Below are 17,393 nucleotides of genomic sequence, written 5' to 3' on the forward strand. Positions count from 1 at the left end.
CTCCCAGGCCGCCGGCTCAGTGCAGGGCCCTCAGCTACCAGGAGGCGAGGAGGGGGCGTGAGGCTGGGAGCAGGTCCAGGGCCCCTGTGACGCTGGGGGGGCATCAGTCCCAGCCCAGCCCTTGCTGCTGGTGCTTTGGGTGGGCTGAGGCCCAGGCCGTGCCCCACAGCCTGTCGCGGGGCAGGGGGTCATCTGGGCCGTGTTCGGGTCCTGACTCAACCAGGCGCTCACGGGGGTTCTAGTGCCGCACCGTATGCCCCACTGCGGGGCAGCCAAACGTGCTTTGGTGGTAGAGCCACCCGCAGTGGTGGCCGCAGCGGTCTCTGCCCGACGGTGCCGTGGGGCGTTGACCCTCCGGGCCGGGGCTCCCCGCCTGCGCCTCTTCCCCTCAGGAGCCACGTGCGAGGTGGTGCTGGCGCCATGTGCCCCCGGGCCCTGCAGAAACGGTGGCGAGTGCAAGGAGTCCAAGGACTACGAGAGCTTCTCCTGCGCCTGCCCCGTGGGCTGGCAGGGTGAGCCAGCGAGCCCAGGAGGCGCTGGGACAGGGAGGGTGGGGGTTCCGGGGAGCTTGGGCATCTGTAGAGCAAGAGGTAGTGAGCTCCCCGTCCTTGGAGAGGAGCCAGCGGGCTGCAGAGCCCTCCCAGCCTTGGACGTCTGCATCCGGCTCGGCCCCACGCTGGGGGACAGCAAGTCGGAGAGCCCCTCCTTCCCGGGACGCCCCCAGAGGACCACCCCGCGGCTGCGGAGGCCCCGCTCCTGGGGGGCAGGGGCTGAGCTAACGGCTCCCTCTCCCCCTCCCCCAGGGCAGACCTGCGAGATTGACATCAACGAGTGCGTGAAGAGCCCGTGCCGCGCCGGAGCCTCCTGCCAGAACACCAACGGCGGCTACCGCTGCCACTGCCAGGCCGGCTACACGGGCCGCAACTGCGAGACGGACGTCGATGACTGCCGGCCCAGTGAGTGGCCGGCCAGCTCCGTCCACCTCCGAGATGCTCAGACCTGTTTCCCCCGGGGGCTCAGGGCAGGGAGCTCGTCGGGGTCGGCTGGGAGAGTGGACGGGGCGGCACCCGGTGCAGGGTTGGCGCTGGCCAGCTGGACCCTCCAGGAGGGCGCCCCGGTCAGGGGCTGGAGGAGGTGCTGGGGGGTGGCCGCCGTTGGCCAGCGAGGTGTTCCCACGTGGTTCTGGAGGCTCTGGAGCCAGGTTGCCAGGCTTCAAGCCCGTCCTAGCATCTCCCCACCGGACTCCAGGGCTCCGCCCCCAGGGCCTTGCCTGCCCGGGCCCGGCGTGGCGCCCTGAGGAGCGGGGCTCTCAGACCCCTGGTTCACATGACCTTGGCGTCCGGAGAAGCCGAGTATGTCATCTGGCGTCACTGGCGAGCAGGGAAGACTGACTTCAGCCTTGCTTGGTGTCACTGTTAAGCCCGGGCGTTCTTCCCGCCCTTGTGGCCTGGGGACCGGGAACACGGGGAGGGGTGTAGACCCCAAGCCCGTGATGCAGCCTGCCGGGTCAGGGGCTCCTGGCCGGACACCGTGGGGGCAGTGCCGGGGTCCCCGCAGCTTCCGTTGCCCTGGCAGCGGGGGTGGTGCCCGCCCATCAGGCCTGCCTTCCCTTCCCCTCCCAGACCCGTGCCACAACGGGGGCTCCTGCACAGACGGCATCAACACGGCCTTCTGCGACTGCCTGCCCGGCTTCCAGGGCGCCTTCTGCGAGGAGGACATCAACGAGTGCGCCAGCAACCCCTGCCGCAATGGCGCCAACTGCACCGACTGCGTGGACAGCTACACCTGCACCTGCCCCGCGGGCTTCAGTGGGATCCACTGTGAGAACAACACGCCTGACTGCACGGAGAGGTGCGTGGGGGCCACGGCCACCGGCATGGGCGCCGTGCAGGGCGGTCCCGGGCCTTGGGCTGGCGTGGGGAGGCAGATGGGCCGCAGGGCCACGCAGTGTCTGGCAACCTGTGCACCGAGCAGGTGTCTGCCAGGTGGGCACACAGTGCCAGTCGGGTTGACTCAGGTGCTGTTCCTCCTAAAGGAGCTATTGCCCATTGGCCCGTGTGACTTAGAAGCAGGAGCCCTGGTGGTTTATCCCGAAGAACTGGCGTTCCTCCTTCTATCAGACCAAGGACCTTGTAACCCATCTAGTTTCCTCCTAAAAGAGCTATTACCCGTTGGCCCGTGTGACTTAGAAGCAGGAGCCCTGGTGGTTTATCCTGAAGAACTGGCGTTCCTCCTTCTCTCAGACCAAGGACCTTGTAACCCATCTAGTTTCCTTATTTGCCTTGGCTGCCAGGAGGCTCAGTGTTGAAGCTCATTCCTGGTTTCTGACATAACTGTCTCCCGTGTTGTCTGTGCGATTCTGTTTCCTGCCTTTTTTATCTTAACCGCTGTATACCACGTGTGTAATGAAGTTCCTCAGCGTGAGTTGTAAGGAGGCAAAGGAAGGGAGTGTGACGTGGTGTGAGAATCTGAGGTCCCTGGTCCTGAGTTGGCGACCTCCTGGGACTCCTGTTGGCTGACCTCAGGGAGGCTGTTCCTGGCCTGTCCCAGCACTCAGACCCCTTCGGCCACACTGATTCGAGGGGGAGACGCCAGCGTGGAGGTACCTGCTTCGGCAGGGTCCCGCTGCCCCCACCCCCGCTCACCACCGCCCCCCCCCTGCTGCCCACCCACCTCCAGCTCCTGCTTCAACGGCGGTACCTGCGTGGACGGCATCAACTCGTTTACCTGCCTGTGTCCGCCAGGCTTCACGGGCAGCTACTGTCAGCACGACGTCAATGAGTGCGACTCGCGGCCCTGCCTGCACGGTGGCACCTGCCACGACAGCTACGGCACCTACAAGTGCACCTGCCCGCAGGGCTACACTGGCCTCAACTGCCAGGTGAGTCAGGGCCGCAGGGGTGCCCACCACTCAGCGTCACGGCCGCACCACTGAGTCCCCCTCGCCTCAACTCCAGCTGGCTTCACCACCCTGGGGTACGAGGCTCAGGGGGCGGGGGTGCTCCTGGAGATCTGGGCTGCCAGCCTGGGGCCCAGCCCTGGGCTTAGCTGCCAGATAAGGAGTCAGAGGTGAACTTGAACTCAGGTAGGAGAGGTTTACGGAGCAAGAACGAGGACCACTGATCTGGGGGAAGACAGCTAAAAGCCAGTGTTTCCATAGGAAATACGTAAAGGTATTGAAGGTTTACGTTCATTGAAGATTTTCACATAAAACGTCAGTTGCGGGCTTCCCTGGTGGCGCAGTGGTTGAGAGTCCGCCTGCCAATGCAGGGGACGCGGGTTCGTGCCCCGGTCCGGGAAGATCCCACGTGCCGCGGAGCGGCTGGGCCCGTGAGCCATGGCTGCTGAGCCTGTGCGTCCCGAGCCTGTGCTCCGCCACGGGAGAGGCCCGCGTACCGCAAAAACAAACAAACAAACAAGAAAACGTCAGTTGCAAAAGAGCTGTTTACTTTTTAAGAAAAATCTTCCTTCAAGAAAAAGCAGCTGGGAATTCCCTGGCTGTCCAGTGGTTAGGACTCCGCACTTTCACTGCAAAGGGCGTGAGTTCAGTCCCCGGTCGGGGAACTAAGATCCCGTAAGGTGCGTGGCGTGCCCCCTCCCCCCCCCAAAAAAAAGGAAAGACAGCGGGTGGTCCGGATTCACCGAGGGCCCAGGACAAGAGAGAGACCCGCACCCCAGCCCCTGGCGGTTCCTGAGCAGGGGGGCCCATGGGCCTCGGGGTCAATTTCCATAGGATGGGGTCACGAGCCACCTCGGGTGAGAGGTTCTCTGGCGCATGTGTGTTCCCCTGTCAGGTGGGATGGGCCCCTTGGGAGCTGACGGGTGGGGGCATGTGAGCGAGGCTGCCCACTGCCGTCCCCAGAACCTCGTGCGCTGGTGTGACTCCTCGCCCTGCAAGAATGGCGGCAGGTGCTGGCAGACCAACGCCTTGTACCGCTGCGAGTGCCACAGTGGCTGGACTGGCCTCTACTGTGACGTGCCCAGCGTCTCCTGTGAGGTGGCCGCATGGCAGCAAGGTAACCGGCCGTGTCCCGACCTGGCCCGGGCTTCCCCACAACCACCGGGCGTCTGTCCTCTGAGGTCAGGAGGTTTGCTGTCCGGAGGGGAGCCCAGGCCTCACGCTCCGTCCACCTCGTCCCCTGCAGGCATCAATGTTACCCACCTGTGCCGGAACGGAGGGCTCTGCATGAATGTGGGCAGCACGCACCACTGCCACTGCCAGGCGGGCTACACGGGCAGCTACTGCGAGGACCAGGTGGACGAGTGCTCGCCCAGCCCCTGCCAGAACGGGGCCACTTGCACCGACTACCCTGGTGGCTACTCCTGCGAGGTGGGGACCCGTCCCTGGTGAGGGTGCGCGTGTCTGGTACGAGTGTCGGCGAGGGCTGGGCCCTGGGCTGGGAGCCGGTGCAGCAGGGAAGACCAAGCCCACAGACGTGTACAACTTTCAGTCTTATTAAGGGAGGGCTCGGTAATCAGGAAAGACTGCCTGGAGGAGTCGTCCTCTGCGGGGGGGCACCTGGAAGAGGAAATGGGATGGGGTTTCCCCTCCCCCAGATTTGCCCCAAGGCCCCCACCTCTATGCTAGGGAACCGGGTCTAACACCCACCTTGGCCAGTAAACTGCAGCTTCCTGGGGCCCTTCCCAGGGTCTCCCTCTGGGTCCGCCAAGTGGGGGGAGCCCCCAGCTTCGCTGGGCAAGAGGGCAGCTCATGGGCCCCGTCAGCCTGCACAGGGAGTGGGGGGCGCACTGAGCCCGGGCCCGCCCCTTCGCTGTCCCCCTGCAGTGCGTGGCTGGCTACCACGGGGTGAACTGCTCCGAGGAGGTCAACGAGTGTCTGTCCCAGCCGTGCCGGAATGGGGGCACCTGCATCGACCTCACCAACACCTACAAATGCTCCTGCCCCCGGGGCACGCAGGGTAGGCAGGGCCACACCCGGGGAGGGAGCGTGCGGGCCGGCGGCCGGCGTCCATTGCCTGGGCGTCCAGGCTCCCTGGTCCTGACCGCTGGCCGAGGGGCGCACCTGTGGGAGGACCTGCCGCACGGGGTTTGACGGTGCCTGGGCCTGCAGGCGTGCACTGCGAGATCAACGTGGACGACTGCAACCCCCCCATCGATCCCGTGTCCCGGGGCCCCAGGTGCTTTAACAACGGCACCTGCGTGGACCAGGTGGGCGGCTACAGCTGCACCTGCCCGCCCGGCTTCGTGGGCGAGCGCTGTGAGGGTGATGTCAACGAGTGCCTGTCCAACCCCTGCGACGCCCGCGGCACCCAGAACTGCGTGCAGCGCGTCAACGCCTTCCATTGCGAGTGCCGCGCCGGCCACACCGGTGGGTGCCGCCGGCCGGGGGCAGGGAGCGGTGCCGGGGTGGGGGTCAGCCCCTCACACCTGCTGTCGTCCACAGGGCGCCGCTGTGAGTCGGTCATCAACGGCTGCAAGGACAGGCCCTGCAAGAACGGGGGCAGCTGTGCCGTGGCCTCCAACACCGCCCGCGGGTTCATCTGCAAATGCCCAGCGGTAGGTACAGCCGGGCAGGTGGTGGGAAGGGCCCTGCGCGGCCAGGAGGGCTCCCTGGTCTGAAGGTGACAGGAGGACGCGCCCGCTTGGCGCACCTGGGATACTGAGGTGGCCAGAGAACCCCGCCTCCCCCCATCCCGCCCACGTGCCGGAGGACAATGGGTGGCTTGAGTGTCTGGACTCCAACCTCCTTGTTCCCCTCGAGACCGTGTGCTTTGTGTCAATAAACTTTACGTTTAGAGCACTTTTATAGAAAAATCGTGCAGAAGGAGGGTTCCCACGTACCCCCTCCCTCTACACACCTAGTTTCCCAGTTGTTGGCAATTTGCCCTCACGTGGAACATTGTTACCACTTGCCACCAGCATTAATACATTGTTAAATGATCAACACTGATACGCTGTTAAGTCAGGTCTGCTCTCCTGTGGTGTTTGGGTCTGACACACGTGTAGTGTCACGTGTCCACTGTTGCAGGGTCACGTGGGTTTGCCGTTGCCCTAAAACTGCGCCACGCTCCCCCATCTGTGCTCCCTCTTCCCTCACTCCCAACCCCTGGGAACCCCCGAGCGTTTTATGTTGACTTTCTTGAAAGGGTCCGGCTGCCCGGGGAAAGGGGGATGGGGGGATGCAGAGGCAAGGTCAGGCCTGGGCGGGTCCCTGGGTGTCTGGGGAGCCGGCCCACCCCGACACCCCCTGTGTGGCCCCCTCCCGGCAGGGCTTCGAGGGTGCCACGTGTGAGAACGACGCACGCAGCTGCGGCAGCCTGCGATGCCTCAACGGCGGCACCTGCATCTCGGGCCCGCGCAGCCCCACCTGCCTGTGCCTGGGCCCCTTCACCGGCCCCGAGTGCCAGTTCCCTGTCAGCAGCCCCTGCATGGGTGGCAACCCCTGCTACAACCAGGGCAGCTGCGAGCCCACGTCCGAGAGCCCATTCTACCGCTGCCTGTGCCCCGCGAAGTTCAACGGGCTCCTGTGCCACATCCTGGACTACAGCTTCGGCGGCGGCGTGGGCCTCGACATCCCCCCGCCGCAGATCGAGGAGGCCTGCGAGCTCCCCGGCTGCCGCGAGGAGGCCGGCAACAAGGTCTGCAGCCTTCAGTGCAACAACCACGCCTGCGGCTGGGACGGCGGCGACTGCTCCCTCAACTTCAACGACCCCTGGCAGAACTGCACTCAGTCCCTGCAGTGCTGGAAGTACTTCAGCAACGGCCGCTGCGACAGCCAGTGCAACTCGGCCGGCTGCCTCTTCGACGGCTTCGACTGCCAGCGTGCAGAAGGCCAGTGCAAGTAAGGCCCACGGGGACGGCCGCTCTGCACCGCGGGGGCCCCGGGGCTCACGGGGCAGCACGAGGGAGCCGTCCGCTCACGGGCCAGGAGAGGGCAAGGGCCGTGGGCGGAGGAAGGACCCCGAGCTCGAGGGCAGGGCGGCGGGAGGGCAGGTGCCGGCCGAGGGTCCCCGGGGGCCCGGCGTGGAGGGAGCCCTGAGCGTGCCTCGTGCCCACAGCCCCCTGTACGACCAGTACTGCAAGGACCACTTCAGGGACGGGCACTGCGACCAGGGCTGCAACAGCGCCGAGTGCGAGTGGGACGGGCTGGACTGCGCGGAGCACGTGCCCGAGCGGCTGGCGGCCGGCACGCTGGTGCTGGTGGTGCTGATGCCGCCTGAGCAGCTGCGCAACCACTCGCTGCACTTCCTGCGCGAGCTCAGCCGCCTGCTGCACACGAACGTGGTCTTCAAGCGCGACGCCAGCGGCCAGCAGATGATCTTTCCCTACTACGGCCGCGAGGAGGAGCTGCACAAGCACCCCATCAGACGCTCTGTGGACGGCGGGGCCTCGCTGCTCCCGGGCAGCGGGGGTGGGCGCCGGCGCAGGGAGCTGGACCCCATGGACATCCGCGGGTGAGTGCGCTCCCGCGGGGCCCCCCCGCCCCCCGAGCGTCAGCGCTCTTCCCACTACGTGGTGAAAGAGGCCCAGGACTTACGGGGCCTGTGAGGGGTGAGGGGCGGAGACAGCGTTCCCCCGGGGGCTCTTCACCCCATGGCCCAGGCCCTGGAGCCTGCGGTCAGCTCCAGGGGAGGATCAGCTTCTTGACATCTCTTCCCTTCCGAGATGAGGAACAGGGATGCTCGTGGCACTCAAGGGAGCCCCGGGGCCGGGGTGGGGCGGGAGCTCTCAGAGGAGTGTCTGTGACCGGCAGCCATGCGTGCCCTGCTGGGGCTGACGTGGGCCGGCAGGGGCGCCGGCCACCTCCAGGGTTGTTCCTGTCCAGACCCGGCTCCCCGCCGCCCCAGGCTGCCCCCTTGGGTTCTGGGAGTGCCTCTGCCCCCGCCCATCAGGGTGAGGCCACAGGGGCCAGAGCTGGTCCCTGGAAGCAGTGGGCTGGGTGGGCGCAGGGAGGAGGCTGGGGTCCGAGCCCCCCGACCCCGGTGCGCCCCCAGGTCCATCGTCTACCTGGAGATCGACAACCGGCAGTGCGTCCAGTCGTCCTCGCAGTGCTTCCAGAGCGCCACGGACGTGGCCGCCTTCCTGGGCGCGCTCGCCTCGCTGGGCAGCCTTAACATCCCCTACAAGATCGAGGCCGTGCAGAGTGAGTGGCGCGCCCTGCCCGCCCAGCCACGCTCCCTCGGGAGCTTTTGCGTGTACTGGGAGGGGTCCGCCGGGGAGGGGCTGTCTCCCAGTCCCCCTCCCAGGTGCTCACGTTCTTCGCGCCATTTGCCACCCACGGGGGTGTCACGCCGTCCAGGGTTTCGGGAGTGTCTGCTGGCGTTTTCCGCCCCGCACGCTCTCCCTCCCCACAGTGACAGCTGTCAGCGAGGCTGGCCCAGGGGAACCAGCACATCCCAGAAAGTGGGAGCCTTTTTCTCGCCCCACCCCTTCCTCCTGATTTTTCTTTGTTGGGTATTATTTCAAAATCATTACAGGTTTTTTTTAAAAAAAAAAAAGGAGAGAGAGAGAAAAGAATTGATCGGTGTCATGTGAAGTGTTGAAGTTTGTATCTCGAAAATCCCCCTAAATCCTTTGTCTTAACAGCTCAATGCAAGTGCAGTGATTTGAAGTTGGCTAATCCTTCTCCCTTAAAGGAGAAAAAAGTAAAAGCCGCCTCCAGATAGCCGGCTGGTGCAGGAGAGAATTTAGCGATAGTTTGCAATTCTGATTAATCGCGTAGAAAATGACCTTATTTTGGGGGGCGGGATGGAGGAGAGTAGGCGAGGAGGCGCCCGGCCGCGGAGCCAGTGCGCTGCCCCCGGCCGCCAGCCTGCCTGCCTGGTAGCTCAGCCTGATGCCCGCAGGTGAGACGGTGGAGCCGCCCCCGCCCGCGCCGCTGCACTTCATGTACGTGGCCGTGGTGGCCTTCGTGCTGCTCTTCTTTGTGGGCTGCGGGGTGCTGCTGTCGCGGAAGCGCCGGCGGCAGCATGGCCAGCTCTGGTTCCCCGAGGGCTTCAAGGTGTCGGAGGCCAGCAAGAAGAAGCGGCGGGAGCCCCTCGGCGAGGACTCCGTGGGCCTCAAGTTAGTGGACGTGGCCGCGGCAGCTGGGGGACTTGGCGGGAGGCGGGGCCGCCCCCTGTGGACCCACGGGCCCCACCTCGGATGCCGGGCGCGGGCGGGGCCCCGGGGGTCTCCCGGGAGCCCCGCTCAGTCCCGCCTCCCCACCCCCTCACCCCCAGGCCCCTGAAGAACGCCTCGGACGGCGCCCTCGTGGACGACAACCAGAGCGAGTGGGGCGACGAGGGCCTGGAAGCCAAGAAGTTCCGGGTGAGTTGGTGCCCCAGGGCCCCAGCCCCCGCCCTTCCCCCCTCCCGGCCCCTTTGGACGTGGCCCTCCGTTCGACCCTGTTCCTTAGTTCGAGGAGCCCGTGGTCCTTCCTGACCTGGATGACCAGACAGACCACCGGCAGTGGACCCAGCAGCACCTGGACGCGGCTGACCTCCGCGTGTCCGCCATGGCCCCCACGCCGCCCCAGGGCGAGGCCGACACCGACTGCATGGACGTCAATGTCCGCGGGCCGGGTAGGTGCCGCCGGCCCCCCGCACCACCCTCCGGGGCTCCACCCTGGGGCACCTAGCCGCTGCGGGCAGCCTGCTCTTGCCTGACCTCGTGACCCGCCTGCCCCCCTCCCCTGAACCCTCGGGGTCAGTACCTGGAAGCTCAGCTTGGGGGGATGAGACCTGGGAGGCGGTGGGGACCCTGGGGAGTCGCTCAGCCTCCTCGCCGGCTCCCCGCTCGGGGCGACGGTCTCAAAACTCACTCTGCCCTCCGAGTTCATTTCTCGATCCGAAACGCTTCTTTTGAGACATCCGAGGTGTTGGTTTCCTAACCACCCATTTCTTACGTGGTCTCTCTCCTGGGTGGGCTGTTGGTGAAGGTCTCGGGCAGGTCCGGAGGCAGAGCGGCGGGCGTCTCTGTCGCCCACCAGCCCGTTGGAGCTGGACTTGCCTCTGCCCTCGGGGAGCTTGCATGGGCTGCGTTGGCCCCAGGCAGGATGGCCTCCGTGGGCCGCGCGTCCGTCCGCAGTCCCCGAGCGGCTGCTGGGGGCCGGCCTTCCTGACCAGGCCCCGCCCCTGCCCCGCCCCTGTCCCGCCCCTGCAGACGGCTTCACGCCCCTCATGATAGCCTCCTGCAGCGGAGGGGGCCTGGAGACGGGCAAGAGCGAGGAGGAGGAGGACGCACCCGCCGTCATCTCGGACTTCATCTACCAGGGCGCCAGCCTGCACAGCCAGACGGACCGCACCGGCGAGACCGCCCTGCACCTGGCTGCCCGCTACTCGCGCTCCGACGCGGCCAAGCGCCTGCTGGAGGCCGGCGCTGACGCCAACATCCAAGACAACATGGGACGCACCCCGCTGCACGCGGCCGTGGCTGCCGACGCGCAGGGTGTCTTTCAGGTGGGCAGCCGTGCCCGCGCCCTTCTGCTAGCTTGCGCCCGCCTTCCCTCCTCGTGGCCGGGCCCCGGAGCCCTCATTCCAAGCGTGGCCAGAGCAGGGGCAGCTGGCGTCTCCCCCGCTTCCCCACCTCGAGCCTTTGCACCCTGAAGGGGGCCCGAGGCCGGGGAGGGCATCAAAGCCCCGTGTCGTCCTCGCGGGGGGGCCCGGCTAGCCGCGGTCTAGCAGGAGGCCGTGGGGACCCGCAGGAAGCAGGGCCTCCTCGCCTTCACCCAAGACAGGCTCCGTCCCCTGCGTCTGCCCCTCCCGCCTGGGCTGGAGGCGTTGCCTCTGGTGGTGGGGAGAAGGGCTAGAGGCTGCTGTTTGCTGCCTGCAAACCGGGGGCTCGGGACCGGGGTGGATTAGGGACTTGGGTACCTGGGCCTCTGGGGAGTGTCCCTGGCACAGGGTGCTTTGAAAGCCGCCGGCCGGTCCCCCTGCCGCAGACCAACCAGGCCCTGGGCCGTGGTGCTCTGCACAGACGGGCAGGTAAACAGGGCGCAGACCGGGGTTTTAATTTAGTAATTTTTGACGTGCTGTCTTTCTATGGAAGTAAGAGATCAAGGACGATTTAAATGAGCCCCTGGAGGCAGGCCCTGGCGAGTTCGCTCTGGCAGCCTCTCTGGCGCTTAGAGACATAAATTCCCATGGGCGCTTGTTTCACAGGAGCTAGGCCCGCCCCGCGCACGGCGTGGTCCCCAGCTCCGTTAACCCACCAGCAAACAGTGACCGTCCTCGCGGGTGCTCTGGCCCCGGCCCCTCTAGCGGCGGCTGGTGGCTCCCCCATGCCCCAACTCCATGGGGCCACTTAGACCCCAGGAGGGGCTGCTTCCACGTCAGGGATCGGATCCCAAGCATTTGTCCCAGGTGGGCGCCTGGCGCTCACACTGGCCGAGCCTGAGACCCTCCCTGTCGCCTAGATCCTCATCCGGAACCGAGCCACGGACCTGGACGCCCGCATGCACGACGGCACCACGCCACTGATCCTGGCCGCCCGCCTGGCCGTCGAGGGCATGCTGGAGGACCTCATCAACTCCCACGCCGACGTCAACGCCGTGGACGACCTGGGTGAGCCGGCTGCGCCCGGCCCGCGGGGGTGCCCGCGGGGGTGCCCGCGTTCACCTGCTGCTCCCTAACCCGCCCTCTGCTTCCCCTCGCAGGCAAGTCCGCCCTGCACTGGGCCGCCGCGGTGAACAACGTGGAGGCGGCCGTCGTGCTCCTGAAGAACGGGGCCAACAAGGACATGCAGAGCAACAAGGTGCGCCGGCTGGCGGGTCACGGCCCCGACGCCACTCTCTTCCGACGGGGGCCCCAAGCCAGTGACTTCAGCTCCTGGGCCTCAGCTCCCTAACCTGTAAAGTCCCAGGAGGACCCCCTGGCGCACAGATGGGGACCCCTCAGCGAGTGCCTGTGTGTCGTTGGCTCTCCCTCCCTCCTTCCTGCCGTAGTTACGGGTCCCCTCGCAAGCGCAGGGCGTGCGTTCCCCGCTAGCGAGTAACCGGCTGCCGCTCTCCGCTCTCTGTCACTGTGACCTGGACCTCAGCCCTGTCCTTGGCTGTCCCTGGGCGGGGTGGGGGGACGCACATGGTACACGCTGAGTCAAGAGGCTGGTGGGCGTGGGGGGCTCTGCGCCTGGGCCGCCCCGTCTCCCTCAGCGTTGCCACAGTCTGTGCCGCCCCGTCTCCCTCAGCGTTGCCACAGTCTGGGCCGCCCCCCGTCTCCCTCAGCGTTGTTGCCACAGTCTGTGCCGCCTCGTCTCCCTCAGCGTTGCCACAGTCTGGGCCACCCCGTCTCCCTCAGCGTTGCCACAGTCTGGGCCCCAAGGCCGAGGAGGCGCTTTCCTTCCTCCCCAGCCCCCAGCCCAGTCTGACCCCACGTCTCCGGAACTTGTCGCTGGGCTCCTCTGTGTGTCCAGCCCCACCCCATACTTCACTGACCCCTGGTTGCATTTCAGACTGTCCTGGGGGAGGGGCACAGGGGGCAGTGTTGGGCCCAGGAGCTCCTGAGTCCGCGGTGGGGCGGAGACGTGATCCAACCTCCCGTTGGGGAGACTCAGCCTCGGAGACGGAGGGGCTGGCCGAAGGGACTGCCGTGGCGTGGCGGCGGCCGTGGCCGAGGCCTGTGTGTACCAGGCCGGCACCATCAGGCCTCGCCCCACACGCGCACAGCAGCCTCGGGGGCACATGCGGCATGTCCGCTGTACAGATGAGAAAGCCAAGACCCAGGGACAGAGCTAAGATGTCAGGGTCCCTGGGGGACCGTGTGGTGCCCACGGATGCACTTTAGACATCCCCAAGCCCCTGAAATTGTGGCAGGGTTTGCGTCTGTGCAGGTTTGGAGGGAGGGAAGAGGGGCCACAGTCTGTTAGATTTCCTGCGGGGCCTATGACCCCCGGAAGGGTGAAGCTTTACTGATTTAGAGTTTAGGATCCCACAGACCGCCTCTGGGTGGGTCTCAGAAGATGTATTTAAGGCCTTTTTTGTTAACACTTAACAGGCCAGTTAAAGGTAGCATGCTGGGGAGGGTCGAGATGAGCTGCCCCCCCGCCCCGTGTCCGGGAGGAGGGGCCAGACCGCCGGTCCCTCTGGTGACAGGTGACCTCCTCACCTGCCCCCGTCCATTCCCCCAGGAGGAGACGCCTTTGTTCCTGGCTGCCCGGGAGGGCAGCTACGAGACGGCCAAGGTGCTGCTGGACCATTTCGCCAACCGGGACATCACGGACCACATGGACCGCCTGCCCCGCGACATCGCGCAGGAGCGCATGCACCACGACATCGTGCGGCTACTGGACGAGTACAGCCTGGTGCGCAGCCCCCCGCTGCACGGCGCGCCCACCCTGTCGCCCCCGCTCTGCTCTCCCAGCGGCTACCTGGGCAACCTCAAGCCCGCCGTGCAGGGCAAGAAGGCCCGCAAGCCCAGCACCAAGGGCCTGGCCTGCGGCGGCAAGGAGCCCAAGGACCTCAGGGCGCGGAGGAAGAAGTCCCAGGACGGCAGGGGCTGCTTGCTGGACAGCTCGAGCGCGCTGTCGCCCGTGGACTCCCTGGAGTCCCCCCACGGCTACCTGTCGGATGTGGCCTCCCCGCCCCTCCTGCCCTCCCCTTTCCAGCAGTCTCCCTCTATGCCCCTCAACCACCTGCCCGGGATGCCCGAGGCCCACCTGGGCGTCAGCCACCTGAGCGTGGCGGCCAAGCCCGAGATGGCGGCGCTGAGTGGGGGTGGCCGGCTGGCCTTCGAGGCGGGGCCGCCACGCCTCTCCCACCTTCCCGTGGCTTCCGGCACCAGCACGGTCCTGGGTGCTGGTGGCAGCGGGAGCTGCGGTGGGGCCGTGAATTTCACCGTGGGTGGGGCCGCAGGCTTGAACGGCCAGTGCGAGTGGCTGTCCCGGCTGCAGAATGGCCTGGTGCCGAACCAGTACAACCCGCTGCGAGGGAGCGTGGCGCCGGGCACCCTGAGCACGCAGGCCCCCGCCCTCCAGCACGGCATGGTGGGCCCGCTGCACGGCGGCCTGTCGGCCACCGCCCTGTCCCAGATGATGAGCTACCAGGCGCTGCCCAGCGCGCGGCTGGCCGCCCAGCCTCACCTGGTGCAGCCTCAGCCGCAACAGCAGAACTTACAGATGCAGCCGCCGAACATGCAGCCGCAGGCACCGCAGCCGCACCTCGGCGTGGGCTCGGCCACCAGCGGCCACATGGCCCGGAGCTTCCTGGCGGGGGAGCTGAGCCAGGCGGACGTGCAGCCCCTGGGCCCCGGCAGCCTGGCGGCGCACACCGTCCTGCCGCAGGACAGCCAGGTCCTGCCCACGTCGCTGCCGGCCGCGCTGGCCCCGCCCATGACCACCGCCCAGTTCCTGACGCCCCCCTCCCAGCACAGCTACTCCTCCCCCGTGGACAACACCCCCAGCCACCAGCTGCAGGTGCCCGAGCACCCCTTCCTCACCCCGTCCCCGGAGTCCCCCGACCAGTGGTCCAGCTCGTCGCCGCACTCCAACATCTCCGACTGGTCCGAGGGCATCTCCAGCCCGCCCACCAGCGTGCCGTCCCAGATCGCCCACGTTCCTGAGGCCTTTAAGTAAACAGCCGGCTGCCCCCAGGGACCCGTGCTTCCTTTCCCAAGCCCTGCTGGACGTTCGCGTGCGCTCCGTGGATGTCGGGGCCGACCAAAGGAGCTTTTTTCAAAACATGAGTCTTTATACAAAATAAGAGGACAAGAATTTTTAATTTTTTTTTTTTTTAGTATTTATTTATGTACTTTTATTTTACCTGGAAACACTGTCTTTTTATTTATATGTACTGTTTTGTATATCACCAGGTAGCAACTTCTATCTGCTCCAAGAAAATAAACTAGTTCTCTATCGTGATTTCCCTGCTTAGGATGAAGATTCCCAGGTGTTTGTAAAATATAAACAAAGATTCATGATTTCCAAATGCCATTTATTTATTGATTTCCTTTTTTTTTTTTTTTTTTTTTTTTTTAATCCGAAAAGAAATGTCAGAGAAGGGAGGTTTTCGAGCCAGCATTGTTCAGAAAGCTCCCGGGGTGCCCGGGCCTGCTGCCCGTTTCCCCAGACAGCCCCCTCACCCCTCCTCCAAAGCGGGACCACTCCCCCGACCCCCGCTCCCAGGACCACCTGCGTTTTGCGAGAAGATGCATCTAGAGAGAGAAAAGCAGACCCTTCACTCCTTACGCACATGGGTTAATTGGCTTCTAAAATAGGGAAGGAGCATGTGGAATGATGTGGTTTATGTGTTTTGGTGTTCTTTTAAATGACTTTTTTAAAACACGCTTTTAAAAACGTGTTCTTGGGGTATACCAAGGGTACGTTTCATGGTACCAATCATGAATCTTTGTTTCGGGTTCAGTATTACGTAGTTGTTCGTTGGTCTTGTGAGTTCTTGTTCTTTCTGGAGGCTCCCAGGCACCACCACCCCCGCCCCCACTGATACTTAAGCATCGTGCGGAGTGAGAAGTCAGAGGTGTGGTACCCACCTGGGACCCCACGCTGGGGAGGCCTACCCCTTTCTGGGGAGAGACACTGCCTGGGCCACCCCGTCGGAGGCGTCTCAACTTGAACTGCGTCTCCCAGGTTCAGCAGAAGATGGATTGGTGCTCCCGGGGCCCGAGCGCTGATGGGCCCTGTCTTTATAGGAGACTCAGAAAAACATGGTTGTGTGCAGCCTCACTGCTCAGAGACCCTCGTGCCGGGGCCCGGCGCGGCTCAGTGGGGCGCTTGGGACGCCGGGAGCCTGCTTGCGGGCCACCCCTCCCGGTTTGGGGAGGGGGGGCGTGCGCCCGGGGGAGGGAGCAGATTCTTACATTATCAAGTATAAGCCTGTGGCAGAGTAAATGTCTGTAAATACATTTCTAAATGGGGGATTTTGTTTAAGAAATCTGATGGAACAAATCTGTCAGGGGTCATGTTGGTAAGGGATGTCAGAACCCAGGCCCCACGACCTGACCTGCAGCTGCTGAACCGTAGCTCCTGAGAGCAAAGCCAGGGAGGGTCCTGCCGCCCACTGCGCTCGGGCAGCTGCTCGGGCCTCGCCGGGCACAGTGTTGGGCCACCCCTAGTGGGCATGACCAGACACTTCCTAAGGTGTTGCTTCTTACTGTGTTTTATAAAATAGAGTGCAGTTTACATGAAAAGGAAACTTTTTAAAAGTTATCTACATGCAAAACTGCAGGTGATGAAAATGATGTATTTTTTTTCATCTTTTTTGTCTGATTTGCAATAAAAATGATCCTGATGGTTGTCCAGATTTTGCTAAACTCGGCTGTGGTGCTGGCTTGCTTTCTGAGAGCGGGGAACAGCAGGGCAGTCCTCTCCGAAGTACCTCCCGATGGGAGAGCGGTGGTGAGACCACCCAGCCCTGGCCCGTGGGCACCGGCGTCACTCTGTCTGCTCGGAAGGTGTCCAGTGTCCCTGTCTACCACGGGGAGGCAGACACCCCGCAGGGAGCCGGGCACATACAGCCTGACACCACCAGGCTCCGGGTTCTCGCATCTGTCTGGGCCATGGAGGGCGAGGCACCACTGACCAGCCTGGGGACCACGGCCCGGGGGCCGCTGCAGGAAAGAGGGAGGGGCCGCGAGGCCACGGGAAGGAGTCCAGACCCTAGCGTGAGGTCAGAGGAAGCCACAGGAATATCCGAGCAGGGGCACCACGGGGGTGACCCCAAGGGGTGCAGGCTGGGCAGAGCCATTGGCTCAGGGAGCCTGAGTTGGGCCACCAGACGCCCACGTGGGCCTCTCCCCGTCCCTCCTGCCTGTGCCCCTCCTCTCACCTGGCCCCGCCTGCCTCTTCTCTACCTGGCCCCGCCCCCAGGCCCGTGGCTTCAAACCAGATTTTGTTTTTTTAATTTAAAAAAATTTTTTTTAAACTATTTTTTGGCTGTGTTGGGTCTTTGTTGCTGCGCGCAGGCTTTCTCTAGTTGTGGAGAGTGGGGGCTACTCTTCGTTGCGGTGCGCAGGCTTCTCATCACGGTGGCTTCTCTTGCTGCGGAGCACGGGCTCTAGGCACGTGGGCTTCAGTCGTTGTGGCTCGCGGGCTCTAGAGCGCAGGCTCAGTAGTTGTGGCGCACGGGCTCAGTTGCTCCGCGGCATGTGGGATCTTCCCGGACCAGGGATCGAACCCGTGTCCAAACCAGAATAACAGAGAGTCCGGTGACCCCCTTCCACTGCAAAGTGCCGCCTGCCCCTGGGCCTGGCCTATTCAGGCACAAAGGTGAACCAGGATTTCCTCACTGAGTTCGGATGCTTCGTTCCTGGGACAGGAGGTTCTGGGAAGTGGGATGTGGCAAATGGCTGAATTTCCATCTTTGGGGGGCGGTACTCAGCCTGAATTCTGCCCAAAGAACACCCACACCACAAAATTACACTCCTAGGTGTACACTTGAGAAAAGTGAAAGCAGACTCGCACAAGTGCGTCCACAGACGTGCTCACAGCAGCCAAGAGGTAGG

General features: G+C 64.6%; 1 protein-coding gene across 1 annotated transcript in view; it reads left to right on the forward strand.

The window, feature by feature from the left end:
* The window catches only part of NOTCH1 (notch receptor 1), a 47,057-nt gene extending 30,871 nt beyond the window's left edge, over positions 1-16,186 (forward strand). Inside the window, exons 16-34 of the mRNA XM_030838276.2 lie at positions 393-512; positions 804-956; positions 1,623-1,851; positions 2,680-2,881; positions 3,863-4,016; positions 4,146-4,330; positions 4,787-4,919; positions 5,072-5,329; positions 5,405-5,517; positions 6,231-6,802; positions 7,020-7,415; positions 7,956-8,104; positions 8,808-9,024; positions 9,183-9,270; positions 9,359-9,524; positions 10,105-10,400; positions 11,357-11,504; positions 11,597-11,694; positions 13,066-16,186. Of these exons, the coding sequence (XP_030694136.2) occupies positions 393-512; positions 804-956; positions 1,623-1,851; positions 2,680-2,881; positions 3,863-4,016; positions 4,146-4,330; positions 4,787-4,919; positions 5,072-5,329; positions 5,405-5,517; positions 6,231-6,802; positions 7,020-7,415; positions 7,956-8,104; positions 8,808-9,024; positions 9,183-9,270; positions 9,359-9,524; positions 10,105-10,400; positions 11,357-11,504; positions 11,597-11,694; positions 13,066-14,508 (5,120 nt within the window). The 3' untranslated portion in view covers positions 14,509-16,186. The remainder of the gene's footprint in view (positions 1-392; positions 513-803; positions 957-1,622; positions 1,852-2,679; positions 2,882-3,862; positions 4,017-4,145; positions 4,331-4,786; positions 4,920-5,071; positions 5,330-5,404; positions 5,518-6,230; positions 6,803-7,019; positions 7,416-7,955; positions 8,105-8,807; positions 9,025-9,182; positions 9,271-9,358; positions 9,525-10,104; positions 10,401-11,356; positions 11,505-11,596; positions 11,695-13,065) is intronic.
* Positions 16,187-17,393: the final 1,207 nt, after the last annotated feature.

Source organism: Globicephala melas, chromosome 6, assembly GCF_963455315.2.
Source record: "Globicephala melas chromosome 6, mGloMel1.2, whole genome shotgun sequence".
Taxonomy (NCBI): Eukaryota; Metazoa; Chordata; class Mammalia; order Artiodactyla; family Delphinidae; genus Globicephala; species Globicephala melas.